At 44.7% G+C, this 18,530-nt stretch overlaps 1 protein-coding gene across 6 annotated transcripts in view; it reads left to right on the forward strand.

Annotated features, from left to right (window-relative positions):
* XPNPEP1 (X-prolyl aminopeptidase 1) overlaps positions 1 to 16,252 on the forward strand; it is a 32,936-nt gene extending 16,684 nt beyond the window's left edge. For 4 of the 6 annotated variants that reach the window (XM_054832064.1, XM_054832063.1, XM_054832061.1 and 1 more), the window contains 12 exons: positions 627 to 837; positions 4,790 to 4,879; positions 6,195 to 6,245; positions 7,400 to 7,458; positions 8,112 to 8,189; positions 8,724 to 8,795; positions 10,573 to 10,633; positions 11,479 to 11,548; positions 12,735 to 12,908; positions 13,786 to 13,862; positions 14,563 to 14,661; positions 15,694 to 16,252. In XM_054832064.1, the coding sequence (XP_054688039.1) occupies positions 627 to 837; positions 4,790 to 4,879; positions 6,195 to 6,245; positions 7,400 to 7,458; positions 8,112 to 8,189; positions 8,724 to 8,795; positions 10,573 to 10,633; positions 11,479 to 11,548; positions 12,735 to 12,908; positions 13,786 to 13,862; positions 14,563 to 14,661; positions 15,694 to 15,822 (1,171 nt within the window). In that variant the 3' untranslated portion in view covers positions 15,823 to 16,252. The remainder of the gene's footprint in view (positions 1 to 626; positions 838 to 4,789; positions 4,880 to 6,194; positions 6,246 to 7,399; positions 7,459 to 8,111; positions 8,190 to 8,723; positions 8,796 to 10,572; positions 10,634 to 11,478; positions 11,549 to 12,734; positions 12,909 to 13,785; positions 13,863 to 14,562; positions 14,662 to 15,693) is intronic. The other 2 variants (XM_054832066.1, XM_054832065.1) reach the window with 1 other exon arrangement.
* The last annotated feature ends 2,278 nt before the right edge of the window (positions 16,253 to 18,530 follow it).

Consider the following 18,530-nt stretch of genomic DNA (forward strand, 5'->3'; position numbering starts at 1 on the left):
TGGAAAACTTTAATGTCATTGATGAGTCACTTCAAAACTGCAGGGACTGTATAGAAAAGTTTCAGGGCTGGTTTATGACAGAAGGCTTCTTTCCTGCAACTGCTCTGTATAATGAGCCTCAGCAAGCACAAGTCTTTTAGAGGCGTCTCCAAGCTGCTAGCTAGATGCATCTGAGGTAAAACCTGGCTGGGTGAGTACAGGTTGTATGTGAAGGTTGAGCTGAACTTTCCGATTCAGTGAAAGCAAGAACAATGTGGTAGTTAGAACAACAGTAGCTCTTCCATTTCCAGATGTTGCCCGTAAAAAATAGAGAATGGCCATTATTTGCCTCTGTTATTCTCTCCTGCTTGAAGTGCAGTGATGGGATCCAGCCATTTTGAATGTATCATATAAACAGAAATGCTATCAATCCTTTCCTCTCAGCAAGGTGGTACATCTTAATTTCAAAGCAGGATTTAAGCTGTGTGAAGGTCAGTGGTTAAAAAAATATAGAACAAAGTATAGCACATAATTAACAAACTCCTTTCTCCATGAAATGTCACCAGAATGGTTTCTCCTTCCCTCCTTTACTCCAGCCACTGTCAGATGTGGTCCCACCTATCTGTTCTGTCTGATTTGTTTCTCAGGCTCTTCATCGATGGTGACCGGATGATGGACCCAGCTGTGAGGGAGCACTTACAGCTTGACTCCACCCTGGAGCCTGAGTTTAAAATCCAGGTGATGCCTTACGGATCTATCCTGTCAGAGCTGCAGGCTGTTGGTGCAAGCCTCTCACCCAAGGAGAAAGTGTGGCTCAGTGACAAAGCCAGCTATGCTCTGACTGAGGCTATTCCCAAGGTTAGTGGCCCTTGCAAGGGAAAATACTTTTCTTCTCTCTGCTCAGCGTGGTCAGGAACGGTGTTAATGAGGGCAGCTGGCCTCAGCTTCCCCTTTGCAAAGCATGATGCAGGCTGGAGTTTGTGCGGAAGGGTTCCAGCCGTGCTGAGGTACCGAGAGCTTGTTAATCCCGGGGTTGCTCTTGCTGGAACTGCCCTTCGAACTCATTAAGCCGATTTGCCCAAAGAATTGTCAGCTTAAGATAAGACAAGTATAGTGAGAGAGGGGAGGGAGAGAGGGAGCAGGGTGAACTCGGGCCGCTGTGCCCATGGCTGGAACATAAGTCTTATGGGGACCAGCAATAAGAGCTGGAGACTTGCAGAAACTGAAGCAGGAAGGTTGGGCAGGACTTTCGACAGGGGACACTGGGCTTGATCAGAGTGTCTGAAGATGGTTCCCCTTATTTATTTCAGTGGCTTGAGGATATCAGGCAATATGTGACGTCTTGTATCGAATACAGGAGGGACGGGGTGACAGAGTTGTTGCAGCAGGGAACCTTGTGAGGACATGGATAACCTGCAGGCACTGGTTGTCCATGCAGTGAGTGCATCTGCTGAGGGACAGTTGTAGCATCAGAATAATTTCTGTACAGCTGTACTTACTGTATCTTACCCTTGTACTTGAACTTGGCTATCTGGGAGTCCTGCAGTCCACCTAATATTCCAATAGTCATGAAAGGAGATACTCGGGGAAGGACACAGCAGCGACTACGGACAAATAAGCCAGTTTCCATGCATCTTGTGTAAATCTCTTGTTTGCTAGAGATCACATTCTCTGGAATGCCATCCAGTTTACAGAGATACCCAGTACCTTACAGATACTGTGAGTAAATATGGCTGGGAATCAGGGACCAGTGGGTGTTTTCCAGATGATGCCTTGGAAGACCAGACGCACAGAACAGAATCTGTGCCTGTGCTGGGTTACTAAACAGTCCAGGTTTCCCGCCTCAGAATCACGGGGCTCAGATGAAGGGGTCACTGAAGGAAGAACTAAATGGTAAAAAGTGTTTGGCTGCAAGTCTGCATTCACCCACCACGTCGTCTCTGATATCTCCTACCTCTTTCATGTATGGCATGGTTGTGCTGCAGGTGTGTGTATGATACAGCCCTACCTGTGGCAAGAGCTAACTCATGAGGCCTGAATGCTTTTTCTGTATACAGGAATTTTAAGAGTGGTCTCAGCTTTGTGCCTCCCAAAAGACAAAATCCCAAGAGCAGAGTCTGTTTATTTATCCCCAGGCTGCCACAGTTTGATACCAGCACAAATCTCTGCTTAAACTCTCCTGCTCTCATGGCCTAAAATAGCAGTTAGCTCTGTTGCCTGTGCAGTTTAAAAACCAACATGACATACACATGAGCAAGATAGTTCCCACCACCACCACCCCCCCCCCGCCCAGGGGTTAAATCTTGCCAGGGTTAAATCTTCTGACACCATCAATTCATTTCTAGGTGCAAATGGCCTCTTAATACAGAATACTGACATTTTGCCCACTCTCTTTTGTTCAGGGTAGTAGAAAGTAGAGTCTATGGAGCATTCAGGGTAAATTGTTGTTGCTCTTTTGACTTGAAAGTAGAATACCCTTTGCTGTAGTTGGAGTCAATGGACTAGCCCCAGTTTGAGTAAGTTGCTATAGATGATTTACACAGAGCATCCATATGGAGAAGTACAACAGGTCTAGCCTAGGTTAAGGAATGTAATGAGTTGTAGTGACATTATTTACCCCTTTAGCACTGGAAGTTTTGGCTGATACTGAGTCATTACAGTGCTACATGCCCTCTGTACTCAATGGGAGAGCCCCTGCCTCAGGGAGCTATGTGCAATAGAAAGCAGGAGAGGAAGGACTGAAATGTCTTGATTAAAAAAACACTTAGAGAGGCACTGAAAGAGCCAAAGGTTTCCGAGTTTGTCATGCTGGGCGTTTTTCTCTAGCTCTACACCACTTTACACCAAGTGAGCAACAGGTCTGGGGTGCTTTGAAGAACCCCAGTGCTGGAAGTCTGTGTGCTACCTGTCTCCATCAAAGCCAAATATTGACATTGGCAAAAATCCAGTCCATTATTAAACATGGATCTGCAAACCCTTTATAGATTTGCCTACAGCTGCATGTAAATATGCTTTTCACAGAAGATTAATAGAACCTACCAGTATCTGTAAACGGCAAGCCAATCCAAGAATCTGACTGTTGAGCAGTTTTGTCATGACTCTGATAAAAGGACTTTCCTGACTGTTGTGGTTTAACCCCAGCCGGTAACTAAGCACCATGCAGCTGCTTGCTCAGTCCCCCCTGGTGGGATGGGGGAGAGAATCGGAAGAGTAAAAGTGGAAAAACTCGTGGGTTGAGATAAAGACAGTTCAATAGGTAAAGCAAAACAAGGAATTCATTCACCACTTCCCATCAGCAGGCAGGCATTCAGCCATCTGCAGGAAAGCAGGGCTCCATCACGTGTAACGATTTCTTGGAAAGGCAATAGCTATAACTCCGAACATCCCACCTTTTCTTCTTATTCCCCCAGCTTTATATGCTGAGCATGATATCATATGGTATGCAATATGCTTTTGGTCAGTTGGAGTCAGCTGTCCCAACTTTCTGTGCACCGCCAGCCCACTCGCTGGTGGGACAGTATGAGAAGCAGCAAAGGCCTTGACTGTGTAAGCACTGCTCAGCAGTAACTAAAACATCCCTGTGTTATCAACACTGTTTTCAGTGCAAATCCAAAACACAGCCTCCTACTAGCTGCTGTGAAGAAAATTAACTCTATCCCAGTCAAAACCAGCACACTGACTTTCTTGTGGCTTCTTCAGTACTTCAGTTTCTGCATAATGTAGTTTAATTGTCTCACCATTTTAAAGAATTCGGAAACAGTAAGCCTGTAGAATTTGTGTGGAATTGGTCTTTGTTGAGGGTGTCCCAGGCCTTTCCCATGAATTTGAGTGGTATTTATTTGTATGCTGATGCACTGAGAATAGGAAAACATGTTGCTTGGGCTGTGATTGTGTAGGTGCTCATTCCATCTCCTGATGTATAATGGGCAGAGCAGAGAACTGTGGGGCAAAAGACTTCACTTTTGTTCCTTCTGATGCTAAGTGTGATGAGGCTTGGGCAAGTCACCTCAGTTGGTGGATTTCTAAAGACCAGAACCAGCCAAGCATTCCTGCTAATCTAAGGACAGCTAATGGGGAAATGCACAGTGGTAAGGAATCAGTTGCTAGTTCTTCATGCAGAGCCACCCTGTTCAAGCACAGGAAAGCTTTGTCTCAAACTGCTGATGTAAGCTCCTTTCAGAAGTGGACAGCATGTAACACTCAGCTTTTCAAAGACCTTTCATGTTTCTTGGGCCCTCGATGTGTTTGTCAGAGCTGCTGATCATTAGAAGTGGTGATACTCAGTGTTGGAGGAGCCAGAGCCTTGGGGGGGCCCTCCAGGTTCACTTCCAATGCCTGGTACCTGGGCTGGGTACCCTTTGCTCCCTGCTACTTGAGGGTGACAGTGAGGTAACAAGGCAAGGTGACTTTTTAGGTCTCTTTGCACAGCCTAAGTTCCACCTGAGTCCCTGGGATTGGTGTTTCTTACTGGCTGTTTCTGGGCCTTTAGTATACATCAACAACAGGAAAACCATGGCTCAGATATTGATACATATGGTATTTAGGATATCCAAATCTTCACCCTGCTTCAAGACAAGCTGTTGACCCTTTAGTTCCTTGGATTTCCCTGTGGCTGTTCTTCCTTCAGTCAGGGACTGTTTCCCCTCTTTATTCCCCTGTGCCTTTGGCTGACTGCTGGCAACCAGTGTCTCACAGTGCTGAAGGTTGAGAGAGACTGCCAAAGTACGAATTGTGGCCAGGCTGAGTTATTAAACCTGTAGGATTATGTAGTCTGACTAATCTACAAGTAATCCCTGTCCTTCTGCTGCAGGCTTACCGATACCTCACCCCATATACCCCCATCTGCATTGCAAAAGCTGTGAAGAACGCATCGGAAACAGAAGGCATGAGAAGAGCACATGTAAGTGAAGCCTTGAGAGCCTCCTTGCACATGGCAACAGGTTTGCTTTATGTTTAGGGAAAGAAATGACATTTTCCTTTCAGTTTTAGTGTTTTGGATTAAAAAGCAAATAAGAATTTGGATGGCAGGATAAAAAGGGTTTTCTGTCAGACATCTGCTGCTGTTGAAGCAGTTTTTTTGCTTGTTTAGCATTCCCCGTGAGTGAAGAACAACATTTGCAATAATGTGAGGAACCAACCTTACTCTGTTGGAAGACTGTGCAGACTTGAGAAGTGTTGTTTAGAGTATGGACCCTCAAAGGGATGCTCTCTCCCCTTTGCCGGTTCTGTTGTCTTTCTCAGTGGAATCTTCAAATTGTTATCGCTTGAGTAAACACAGCCTAAAGAACACAGAGAAATTCTTTGACGTGTGGTGCAAAACACAGGCCAAGATGTTCAGAAGCAGCCAGTGTCCTCAAAGCGCTCTTTGTGGCATCATTATGACACTCTGGAAAGGAGGCTGATTTCCCAGGAAGCTTCGTATTTTCAAGCAAAGAAGCTGCCTGTGAAAGAGATTTATGGTGGGGCTGAAGTTTTCTCTTGTTTATTTCCTGTTAATTTTCAAGCAGCAGTTTTCACAACAGGAGAAATGTGCCAGTTAAAGCAGGGCTGGCAATTCCGGGCTTGCTAGTTTCTTGGGAACTGCTACTTTCTATTTTAATGCTTTTTACTTTCCCCTTTAAGGGGAAGTAAAAATACTTGTACTGAGCAGAGACGCTTTGTCACCTGCCACCTGAGGACAAAATTGTGCCTTGCTCTTGTACACTTGTCTCCTGTTTCTTGCCCTTGCATGCTGCAAGCATGTAGAAAAAAGGCAGAAAAATGGGGGTCATCAGACAAGAGAGAAGCCAGAAGCTGTGTGACAGAGACTGTGTGGTGCCCATGTGCCCAAAGGGCCTGTTCCCCTGTCGCGTCGCCAGATGTGTCATGTGGTCCCCTTCCACGATCTGAGATGCAAGATCTTGTGTGTTGAAGCAAAAGACTTCAAAGTCACGTGTGGGGTAAAGCCAGTGTTTGCTCAGTTCTTGGTAATTCTTCACAGTAAGATACTTCCCAGCAGTAAACCATTATTAATGTTTATTTAATTGTCCAGATACATTTCCAGTGCTTGTATTAATTACAGGATGCAGAACCTGGAAAGACCTCTTAAATCATCTCTTAGTTTGTGTTTCTGAAACTTGCAGGTTGGATTCTTTTAAATCAAAAACTGTTTATACTGAGGCTTGATAAAGCTTTTTTCTTCTCAATTCCCTTTTTGTGTGCCTGTTTTAACATAGATTAAAGATGCTGTTGCCCTCTGTGAGCTCTTTAACTGGCTGGAGAAAGAGGTAGTGTATTAATTTTTTTTTTTTTTCACTTGGAGATTGTATCGATATGTAAAATTCTTCATTAGCATAAACTTTTTGACAGTCTTTATAGTGCCTTAGCTAAAAGTGGGGAAACACTTGAGGTTTTTATCTGTTTTTTGGGGGGGGGATTTCAATCATGCTTCCATCCAAGGCTGAGTTAATTTTTTTGAAAACATACTACTCCCATGCATTTTACACAGACCAAAGCCAGAGCAGCTGAGAAATTACCTGAACAGTGTTAATACTGTCTTCTAATGGTTTGGTAGTGTAAATCATGAAATAATACCCAGTTTGGTGCAATACTTTGGAATTATTCTAATGATAGTCAGTGTTGTCTGGCAGTATGGACAGATTTGGTGTTTATGAATGGAATGCCCATGTGCAGTGAAAATGGAATAAAGAAATTACTCATGTTTGCTCTGAGCTAGAAGTACACAGTGAAGGTGCAGAGTGCCAGGTGTTGCACAACTTAGTAAGTTGCTGTGTTCCTTCTGTACTACTGCATGTCTGAGTCCATTGACTTTACCTATGGAGATGACTTGATGACTTCCAGAAGATACCTTTTTATATATCTGAGTACCTCCAGAAATGTGCCTCTGGGGTTATGAGACCTTGCTCTTGCTTCCCTTTGCCTGTTGTCCAGTCATGGGGAAGTTGTGTCACAGATTTTAATTTATCAAATACCTAAAGTAAAATTTGACATCCTTTGTTTTTCCTGCAACTGCTTCCATTTCTGATTTAAAAGCATAAAAATTCTGCTAATACCATGGACGGTTGGAGAGAACTGTTTAAATGTAGCATAACCTGTCTGTGAAGAGAAGTTGCTTTGTGAGGTGTTACCTCTGTACATATCTCAGTGAAGTTGAAACCGCACTAACTGCTCCCTAACCAGGGTTCAGCGATTCTGCTGTAGCTGTTTCTGCTTCCTGCTTCTCACATGCCCTGCACAATATTGCTATATTATATAAACACAATATTGTGTTTGTCATTACTGAGGAATAAGGACAAAAAACTTGGAAAGAGGCCACTTCAAGATTGAGTTTCATAATGCACAGATGAGGCCTAGTGCTTAAGCATACAGCATTTTCTTTGCTTGTTGGTGTACTAATTCAACCTATGTTTTTGTCCACTAGGTTCCAAAGGGAACAGTAACAGAAATAATTGCTGCAGACAAAGCAGAGGAGTTTCGCAGGTAAAAAGTAAATCTCCTGTGAGGATGTTTTCTGGGTGGTGTTTTATCCTTTGTTTTTATTTATCCTTTAGAAATCCAGCTGACTCGCAGATATATTTTACCTGAGGACAAAACATTACTACAGGATTTCTTTGAAAGAGTTGGGGAAGAATTGGGTCTCTTGGGAGATACAAGTCCCAGCCCACTGGATCCTATCTGCTTTCCTTTTGAGATAGCAATGAGGAGTGCTTAAATATGAGACAGTTGCTTTCTTACTACAGAGGAGTTGATGTAAGAGTTAGATTTCCTCCTCTTCTGATGGAGAATAAGCACCACTTGTATTGAGAGATACTCCTATGTTTACATCAACATAACCTCTAAAAACGCCTTTGAGTAAATAAGTAACAAAGAAGAAATGGTTCAGGACATCTCTGGTTGGTGAATTTTCTGCTTTTAAGGCAAGGGTAGATATGGAAAACAGGTTTCCACGTGGTTGCGAGGATAGGGCTTGGATCTGTACAATTCTCCTACTCAAGTGTGCTTGCCCAGATGGCTTTCAAGGCTAAGGGCAAGGCTGAGGTAATGTGAAATTGAGGATGGGACGCTTCGGGTGCCCCAGGTGCCTGGTGTGCTCCTCTCACTTGTGCTGTAGTAATCACAATCTTTTCTTTCAGCCAACAGAAAGACTTTGTTGAATTGAGTTTTGCTACCATATCAAGCACAGGTCCAAATGGAGCTATCATTCACTACAAGTAAGAGAAACACAGCTTCTTCTTTCATTCTTCAGCAAACATAGTTGGAATGAGCTGTCTAGCTTCTTTGTGGAGTCACAACAGAGTACTCCAGGGAGATGTAGTCACTGTTGATTGCTGTCTTGCTTTATTCTACCAGAACTTCCATGCTTACTAAAGGTCTCTCCCTGCTGGCAGCATGCTATGTACTATGATGCTGATATGCTCAGGGGCCATAGAAAAGGGCTATTTTGGGGGTAGAAGTCTGGGAAGGACAAGTATGAAGTGCAGACTGTTCTGAAATGTGTCCAGGAACAGATGTTGAGGGTTTTGCTGGAAGCAACAAAGCTATTCTCTGTACTGTAGTGGTATTTACTGTAGACAAATACACTCCTCAGTGTGATCTCTGGCTCAGCATGTGTGGGATTTCCAGCACTGCTACCAGAAATCAGAGCTGACACATCCAAGCTTGCACTTAATATGGTTTCTGGACTGCAGATGTAGGCTGGAAACCTTTAAACTGTGGAACAAAAAACTTTGTGTTTAACTAAACAGGCCAGTTCCTGAGACCAACAGAACGCTGTCTGTGAATGAGATCTACCTCCTGGACTCCGGAGCACAGTACAAGTGAGTGGGATGAATGATGCTGAACTGCTACGTTTTCTGCTCCCAGTAACCACCTGCAGGGTCAGCTTGCAGCTGCTGTGGCAGGCATGGCAAAGTGTAGTTTTGAGCACAGTGTCACAGAGAGCCTGCTCATTGTGTCCCCTCTGGAGGGAGTTTGTGGGATTCTGAATATAGCCAAGTGCATCAGTCAATGGGTGACTGATCCATGACAGGAGGCCCTGAGCTAGGCTCAGAACAGCAGGCTAGGTCTGCAGACAAGCCTTGTCTGGGGTAGGGAATGAGATCTAAAAGTGCAGTTCCCACCAGAGTCCATTCCCAGTGTGATGGTAGCTGTGCTCTACTAGCTGGTGCTGCATGTTTGTGTCTGTTGCAGCTCTGCTCACCTGGCACATTGGTGTTAGAGATGCAGAAAACAGGGAGCATGCCTGACTGTCCCAATTTAGCCTCAGGCAGCCTACACAGCAGGCTGTGCAGCCAAGTGAGGCACCTACCCTGCCGGGATGTGGGCAGATTTGACTGATGTTGAGGTCAGAACAAGGTGGGGCAAAGGAGCAGGACAGCGCTGCCCTGAGAGACACTCAGAGGCAGGGTTTCTCATCCCAGTGGCCTTGGGACTCAGGTGTGGTTTTGGGAAGGCGTCATGTCTGTTGGCTCACTCAGTGCTGTTTTGACAGTACCATTCAGTGGCTTCAATCTCTGCAGCTGTTTACTGTGGAACCCTGACTCCATGGAAAATGAAAGAAGTGATGTTTTCAACCAGTGTAAATAGATGAGAAGTGGCTTGTTCAGAAAGATACAGAACAGACCTAGCTGCTCCTTTGAGATGAGCTTTGTCTTTAGAGCTATGCCCTTTTTGTTGTGTCAGTCAGGAAGAGCTTTGAAAAAGAACCATACAGACATCCTTTGATAAGGTTTTTACAAGGAGATCTTTTTTTCCTCCCCTCTGATGGCCTAATTAATGATTTCCTTAGTGCCACTATGAAAAGCAGCCCTTTGAATACAATGTAAGCTGGACATCAATGGCACTTACTGCAGCATTGTGACAGGGATTCTCCGCTTGTCCCCGCTGAGAAGTTAAACCGTGAATTCCTTTTGACCATGGCCTGTGCATGCTGGGTAAAAGTGTAGGCACAGGAGTGAGTGTTTCGAAGGGAACTCATTATTTCAAGAGCCTCTGTGTTTTTTGACAGCAGGCTCAAAATGATATTTGTACAAGGAACTTAGAGCCAGTGTCTGACGTCTCAGGCTGACCCCTATTCAAATGCTGGATAACTTCTAGAAAGCTTAGCACAAGACATCCCGAGGATGAAAGGGACACTATGCCCCTTTACACTTCCCTTTCCTGAGCTGGTAGCTGTCATTTGTGCATCAGTATATATTTTTAAGCTGCTAATGAATCATCTTCCATACAAATAGTATAAATTTGGCCTTCTTTGTTCTGTTCTCAATGGGCAGGTACCAGTTGCTAAACCTCAAATTAGCATGATTTTTACGAACAATTTAGATTCCAATTAGTGAGGAGCTTTGGGATGCTTGTGGATGAAAGATAACATTTTGAATTGTAAATCATTATTGCTACATCTGGAACATGTGTGTTCAGGAACTTTTGAGATTAGGAACTGTTACATCATCAGTCTCATGTAGCACAGAGCAGATGAGTTTACACAATTACGAGTTTGGTTGGTTTGTTGCAGTGTGACTGGGTTTTCTGTGCATTCTCACTTTGATCTTTCTTTTTCCTCTATCCCTTTGCTTCCTGCATCTTTGCCTCTGGAAGAGATGGTACAACAGATGTGACCAGGACAATGCATTTTGGCACACCATCAGCTTATGAAAAGGTAAGTTGGCATCCCAGTGTAGTTTGCGATCTGACCCTTGTTATTAGAGATACTTAAACAAATTAGTAATGTGCCCTATTGCTATGTAGTCAAAGTGCTCTATCAAGTATCATTTATTTGATAATATGTGACAGCATTTTGATAAAGACTGAAAAGAAGGCTGTCAGACTTCAGGCTTCCAAAATATAAACTAAGTGATTTAGAGAATGACACCTTTCTATCTTAAAATGCACATCTCTCATCTGCGAAGTGACACGTCTCCTCTAAGAAATAATAAATTCAGCGGGCTGAGGATAAATATTACTGGCTTGTCCAACATGGGACGTAGGGGGGTTTAATTTAGTGCAAAGCTTAGTGTCTAATGCAAGACTGCAGTAGTGCTTTGTGTCTAGTGTACCATATCAAAAACAAGTCTCAGACTTATCTAAGAAGGTCTGTGTTGGAAATTCAGCAATATAATTCTGTTTATTTTAAATTGCTTCTTTAATTAAAACTAATTTCATTATTATGGTTCACTCAGTGATGAAAGTGTGCTGTAGGGTATGCTCAGGAAGTAAAACTACAGCCACAAAGAAAATCAGTCATGTAGGTCAGGTGAATCCTGCTGCTAAACCTGCAGTCTGAGTTTGTGACCCACTCTCCATAATTAGCAAAGAAGGATCTTCAGAGTAATTTAAGCTCTTTATGCTCATGGTTTGCTTTGGTATCGCCAGCCATAGGAGAGCATGAGCAAGTCTTTTCAGATCCTCCTCAGTTTGTTGCAAGATGCAGACTCTCTTTTCATTCCTGGGGAAAACAAAGTTTTGCCTCTCCCTGTTTACTTATGGCTCACATTTCCTTGACAGGAATGCTTCACCTATGTCCTGAAGGGACATATAGCTGTGAGTGCAGCCATCTTCCCAAATGGAACCAAAGGTAGGTTGGTGAGTTGGAGTGTTTGACCTCTGAAGAACTATTAAGTGGTCTGAGAGCAACATTATGGTTGACAGGTCCAGGTGTGTTAGGCAGATGTTGACGTAACTGTCTGTGTCTGTTTCCATCACAACATTTTGGATTCTGGATTACTGATGTCTTCTCTGTTGGCATCAACCAGTGCTGAAAATTCTGAGGGGGGGAGTCTGAAGGGTGAAGTGCTCTGTTTCTAGGGTGGTTGTGACTTTCATCAGTCAATGGCTCTCTAACACATCTGGCCTTTCTGTGCTTGGAGGTTGTCTTTATGCTTTACTCATGGCCCTATCAAAGTGAAAGGTCACTTTCCAGCTTCAAAAGGACTGGCTAATTCTCTTCCAGTTAATGTGGAATCTCTTTTATCAGTGAGCAGCATGGGAAAATGACACACAAAGGAGCTGTTTTGATTTTGTGGAGGAGAAGCTGTGACATACATTCACCCCTGGTGAATTTGTTGCAGAACTATTTTCTCCCTGATCAGACACCATACACAAAGATGCCTCTTTTTAGAGTTTTCTCCAGTTTGCATTCTTGCGTAGGTGAGGAAGAAGCAGCTACGTAGTGGTATGAGAAACCCCAACTGAAACTGGAGAGTGTCTGAACTTGAACATATGGGCTTGGTGTTGACATGCAGGCAACAGAAATTCTCTGCACTCTGGTTGAAGCAATCTGAAATGTCTGGTTATCCAGGCAAGAAATCTGGCTGATTAGTTCACCACATGCAATTGGCAGGTCTTCTACTTTGAGTTCACTTAGTGCAGCTACCTTTAAGAAAGGTTTTGAATTCTCTGTGGGACATCTAACCACCAGATTATTTCCCGAAAACCCCAGTGGAGCAAGCAGCAGTGCAATGTTTCTGTTACAGACTATCTTCTGAAGAGCTGTGTAACAGGAGAGAGAGAGGGGCTCTTCAGTTGAGAAAGGGCTTGAATGTCAGACTTGCCAAATCTGCCCTGTAACTTCTAACAATCCAATGCCTTGTTTTCTTTGGTTGTTAGTGGGTTTTTTGAGGGGGTGGTGGTGGGTTTGTTTGGTTGGTGGTTTTTTGCATGTTTTCCAGGTTTGAGCCTTCAGTGTGGTTATCAGCATCTCTGAGGGAGCCTGACTTGATCATGTTCTCTCTCCATGTCTGTCTCTTCCCCTTGGCCTGCAGGTCACCTTCTAGATTCCTTTGCCCGCTCTGCCTTGTGGGACTGTGGTTTGGATTACCTGCACGGGACAGGACATGGAGTTGGCTCTTTCCTAAATGTACATGAGGGTCCTTGTGGCATTAGCTACAAAACCTTTGCAGATGAGCCCTTGGAGGCTGGCATGATCGTCTCTGATGGTATTTAGCACTGGTGCTTTTCTCTGGTTACTGGGGGAGGGACCAAGCTCTTTAAGATACAGAGGGAATAATTCTTGACAATGGTGTAAAGGAAAGGTGGGATCATAAGCTCTGATCCTACCTTCTCTGTTATTTTGCCATTTAAGTTCTCCTAGTAAAAACCATCTGACTTTAGCTCTTCCACCTTCCATAAAGCATCTCTGCAGTCAGGTGCTGCAGGCCTGCTTCCTGCTCTCTACAGTGCAAACCTCAGCAGAGCTGTGCTGCTGACCAGTCCAGCTCTGGCACGCTGCCTCCTGTGCTGCAGTGGAAGAGCTGGCTACAGTACAAGGTGGACACCAAGCTTTCAGCAGCTAATCCTGTCTTTGCTGTGGGCTATTTGAGGCAGCTGCTAAATCTTTACATCCCTTATTCTTCCAGTAGTAAATTAACAGCCTGCTGGGGTTTGCTGAGAGACTTACATTCCTTCAGGGCTGCAAAGTCCTCTCAGGGAGTCAGGGGAGCACTCTCTAAAATAAGTGTTTTGGGGAAGGGGTTACCCACCTGCCTTTTATAAAGACATTAATATTTTCAGAGTTTCTGGTATTTGGAACACATGTACTCTGTGCTCCCTCTTGTCTTGGAAGGAGACTCTCTGAGCTGGAGGGCTGTCTGTCTTGTTTCTCCTGTCTTTTGAGAACTTTTGCTGTCACCTTGCTCGGGGCTTCTGTGCAGATTAAGTAGAGTCAGAAATTTGTGTGCCTCTGTGGGTGCCTGATGTCAAGATTGCTTAGTGATTTCAGTGGACTAGTGCCATGGAGGCTAAGTTTGGCCATAGGGAATAAGTATTTGCACAGTGCAGCTATGTGGCGTAGTTAATTACTGTCTGTTTCTGCAGAGCCTGGGTATTATGAAGATGGATCCTTTGGGATCCGAATAGAAAATGTTGTCCTCGTGATCCCTGCTGAAACTAAGGTGAATAACTTGCTCAAGATCCACCTTTCTCTGTGACTTACTAGTTGTAAAACTTAAAGTACTGGAATTTGAGGTGGGACTGTATTGCAGACAGTGGAATCCTACTCAAGGCTCCTGGTCTCCAAAACCCCGCTTTGGTGAAGACTGATTCTAAGTCTCCCTTGCTAATGGGGGCACAGGAGACAGTTCTGCTTCTGCAGAGTCTCCATAGGTTGAGATGTCTATGTGAGAGTTGTTTTAAAATGTTTTCTGCCTGGATGTCAAAGATCAGAAGCATCTTTATTCAGCCCCTTGGAGTCATTGCTGTAGAGTAGGTTGATCTTTTCAAGTCGGGATTTTCCTCTCTGATAGAGAGTCCTCAGTGGCAGCAGAAACAGATGTTGACATTATAATTGTCAGTCTGGCTGGATTATGCTTTTAGAAATGCCAAACTGAAAATGACCATATAGTCATCAAGCTGAGTCCTGTACAATTGTGACCTGGGACATGGCCTTTAAAAAGTGACTTTTGAAAGAAATAACTAAGGCTTGTATTGAGATTCTTTGCTTGAGCTGTAAGAAAAATGTTATTGTAAGTTGCTATCCTCTCATCTGAATGTTACACGGGTTGTTCTGTAGTGATGACGTGAACTGAGAAGTAAGTGTGATCTGGCTAGAGCTGTTTCTAAAAATTTACAACCCCGTTTGTCTTTCTGCTGCAGTACAATTTCAAAAACAGAGGGAGCCTGACTTTTGAACCCTTAACCCTGGTTCCAATCCAGACGAAAATGATTGATGTTAATTTGCTGACACAAAAAGAGGTAAGTGAAACAGTAGGTTTGCGTTGCCTTCATTGCACTAGAACCAGCTTGTTCTGTTCTGTTTACAAGAACCACTGGCCTGTGTTCCATTTCATAGATCCACAGAGTAATCCTGAGCAATCTGACTTAATTTTAAACTTGATCCAGCTCTGAGTGGGAGGGTGGACTAGATGAACTCTCCAGAGGTCCTTCCAGTCTAAATTACTCTATGACAAAGGCAGCAAGGACCCCTCCAATGATATTGTTTTGGTAGTTCTCTTGATATGATATTTGCCACTGTCATCTCTTTTCTTTTCCTGCTCCCGCCTTGATTTGTTTCTGTCAGACTGTCATGCTGTCTCCCCAGACTAATGACCATCCCAGGTTGTTGTCTGTATCTACTTGTGACCAGTTCCCTTCAGCCGCACCACATTCTGCGGTACATACGGACTCTGAGCAGACATCAGTGATACCTGCTCAGCAGCATTTATTTCCTGAATAGCTTCATACTGTAAACTTTCTGTTTAGGTCTCCCACTGCCTTCACTATGGTGTGTTCCTTCCTGTTTTTCCACCATACTCTTTATTTTGCCTCAACCCATCCTCCTTTTCTGAATGACAATCCCATTTGCATTTCCTTTTTCTGAAGAGGACTGTGCAGAGTACCAAGATCTGCCGTAAGGCTGCCTGTTCAGATCAATAGGGCATCTTGCGTCTCAGGACTGCATTATTCAGTTACAAATTTGCAAAGCTATTTGCTAGAATGTGCCAAGGTAGCTATCCTGACTTGCTGGATGCAGTGATTTGCAAAGACTTTTAAATACTTGTCAGCTGAACTGAACCTTGGCTCCTCTGAAAACCTGGGATGAATTACTTCAGTTCCTACCCTCATCAAATATACAAGTCACTTCCATAATTAGAGACCTGTCTCTTTGAGCCTAACAGCTCAGTCCCAAAGAGCACAAGGGCCTACAAATATCTGGCTGTACACAACTTGTAAGGACACCAGCTCCTCTGTGTTTATTCTGAATGTCATATCCCTCCCTTTCTCTAGTGTAACTGGGTGAACAACTACCATCAGAAGTGCAGGGAAGTAATTGGAGCAGAACTGGAGAGGCAAGGCCGGCACGAAGCTCTTCAGTGGCTCATCCGGGAGACGGAGCCTCTCGCCAGAGCCCAGTAGCACCACAGTTGCCTGTGGTGTGTAGAACATCAGGACTGCTCAGTATCACAGTAATCTATGTCTTCTCGGGCCTTGACACCACTGGGAGAACGTTCTTCAGTAAACCTCTGGGAATCAGGAGGGGATTTCCTGTAGTGTTTTCCTCCCCCCAACGTGTGCGGGTAATGTGGGGGTGAGGAGGGTTACTGTACGAACAATTATTTTTTTGGGGGGGAGGGGCTGAGAATAGAAAGCAAAGAAAATAAATAGGCATGTTGCCTTTGAAACAGGGGTCTTATTGAAATAGTGGTTCTAAGAGGCAATACTGGAATATTTTATACTGTCTGGTTTTTCACTGTGAAAACTCAGTATTTTTGCATACTTGGGTTCCAGTTGCTAAGATGCTACCCACACAGCAGGACTGATCACTGAATAAAAGTTTGCAACCCACTGTTTGCCCCGTCTGCCTTCTCTTGCAGTCAGTGATGCGTTGGATTTGACAGCTTGAAGAAGGGCAAGAACCAGATAATTCCACCTTTATGTGCACATCCAGCTCAGGCAGTGAAGAAATACGTACAGGGCTGCCCTGTGCTAGGCCTGCCAGGAGCAGTCGGTTCTGCCTGTGCTTTGTGACAGATTGAGGAAGGGATGTGGTGACACTCAGCAGAGGTTTGTGTGTGCAGAGCACCTGGGCCAATACTACTTCTGTCTATCATTACGACTTACTGAGTACTTGTATAACCCTTGGCAGTGCAGGATGCGTGGGCAGTGTCATGGAATTACAGCTCTTCCTGGACACAAAGCAATTATTAAGTTAAAAAAAAAAAAAATGCATACAATGGACAAAAGAAGGCCTCGGTGCAACTTTGGTTGGTAATCAGCCTGGCCTTGGCCACCGGGAACTGCACTCTGCATTGCCAGGCAGTGCACAAAGACATCTGGTGGTTAAGTGAGCTACTGCAAGTCAAACACGGGATCCCCTCCCCAGATGGGAGTTCTCCGCTCTGCAGTCTTCCAAAAATCACTGTGCAGGGGCATCACAGCAGTGTCTGTAACATTAAATGATGGGGTAAGAATATGTTTACTAAAAGGAGTCGTCTTTCCTACCGTTTACACTGAAAGTGTTTTGATCAAGCTCAATTTCAATATTAGATCTAAAAAGAGCAATCGAGTAACAGCAACTCAAATTCCTGCTGTTTTAAAGAAATGTTCTGTGCAAATGGAAATGTTTGTATATATAATTTTCTTCCCCTCCACCCCCCAAGAAATTCTGAGAGGGAAATACTAATCTCTGTTAAATGGCATGAAATTAGTATTTCCCTCAAGAGTTCTGGAAACTGGAAGCAGTATCATGTCACCAAACAGAACAGGACTGGGAAGAGAAACAATGTTGCCTGGCCTCCTAGCCGTGCTATCCACAAAGGTAATGAAACAGAAGTGCTTTAAAAGGTCGTTTTCACACCCGGCCTCTGCAGGTAGGTGTATGTATTTAAATATCGAAGTGCTTTCCCACCACCACCTGGATGTATTCGCTTTTGTCTCAGCTGCGTCTATGAGAAACCTGGCTCGCACATCAACCAGATCGCTGTGTCTCATGAGTACGTGCTGTCGACTAAAACAGGTTGGGGAATGTGTTTCTACCAAAGGCGCCTGTTGCCTCTGTAGGGATGTCTGTGCCACAGGATCAGAGGACAAGCGGGGGGTCTCCGAACAGGCTGTGCTGTGACAAAGCGGGACTTTCCCAGCAGAGCTGCTGTGCGTGCAGGGAGGCTGAGCCATTGGGCAGTCGGCAGCCAAAAGCCGCAGCCTCGCTTGGCCGGAGGGAGACCTGTGAGGCTGGAAGGCAGCTGCTCTCCAGGGCAGTGGTGGAAGTTCAAGCTGACGATGCTGTCGGTTGGTGCAGACCTGGAGGGACTGCACTGTTGACCACGGATGTTCCCAAGAATGGTGTCCCAGATGTCCTGGCAAAGATTCAGACTGGGTAGGTCTCTCCTCAAACTCAAGGGCAAGTGTTTCCCATGGAAGGCAGAAGAGGCAATTTTCTACCAAACAGTGAAACACAACAGCCAGGGGAGCTTTTGCCCTCTTGACCCAAAGCCACTGTGGCTGGCTGAGGCATCTCAGTGGGGAGGAACGACATGACATGGAATACAATTTGCTAGGTTTGAGTGGCCTTACTAGACCTTTTCCCCACCTAAATTCTCTCTTTACAGTCAGATGCCAACCTGGGGCCATTCCCACCCAGATCCCAGAAATTCATGGCTCTTTCCTGTCCCAAAGTCCCCTCCAGTGCACAGGGACAGAGGTAGGGCATCCAGACTTGTCTTCTCCTCTAGGCACCAGCCCAGGGAACCTCAGCAGATACATCCTACCCTTCACTCCCTCCCTCATCCCCCCCATGCCACCTCGTCCCTGTGGGCTTTTGTTGCACGGAGTCTGCCACCGTATCTTGGTCACAGCTTGGAGATCTTTGCCCCTTTCTCAGGTTTGGCACCTCAGCAGAGGGGGACGGGGTGTTTCGCAGGGTTGGCTGACACGCATTCCTAACTCTAAGGCATTTGTGTGTCTCCCTATTCACTCCTTGAAAACACAACTACATTTTATACCCTTTCCTGTCTGAGCTTCAAGTTTCCAGTGGAAATTAAACTTGGCTGCTTTTTTTTTTTTTTCTTTCCTCCTTCTTCCAGGTTGTGGTTTATTCTGTCAGTGCCTGCTTTCCCTGGGTGGTC

This window comes from Grus americana, chromosome 7 (genome assembly GCF_028858705.1).
Source record: "Grus americana isolate bGruAme1 chromosome 7, bGruAme1.mat, whole genome shotgun sequence".
Taxonomy (NCBI): Eukaryota; Metazoa; Chordata; class Aves; order Gruiformes; family Gruidae; genus Grus; species Grus americana.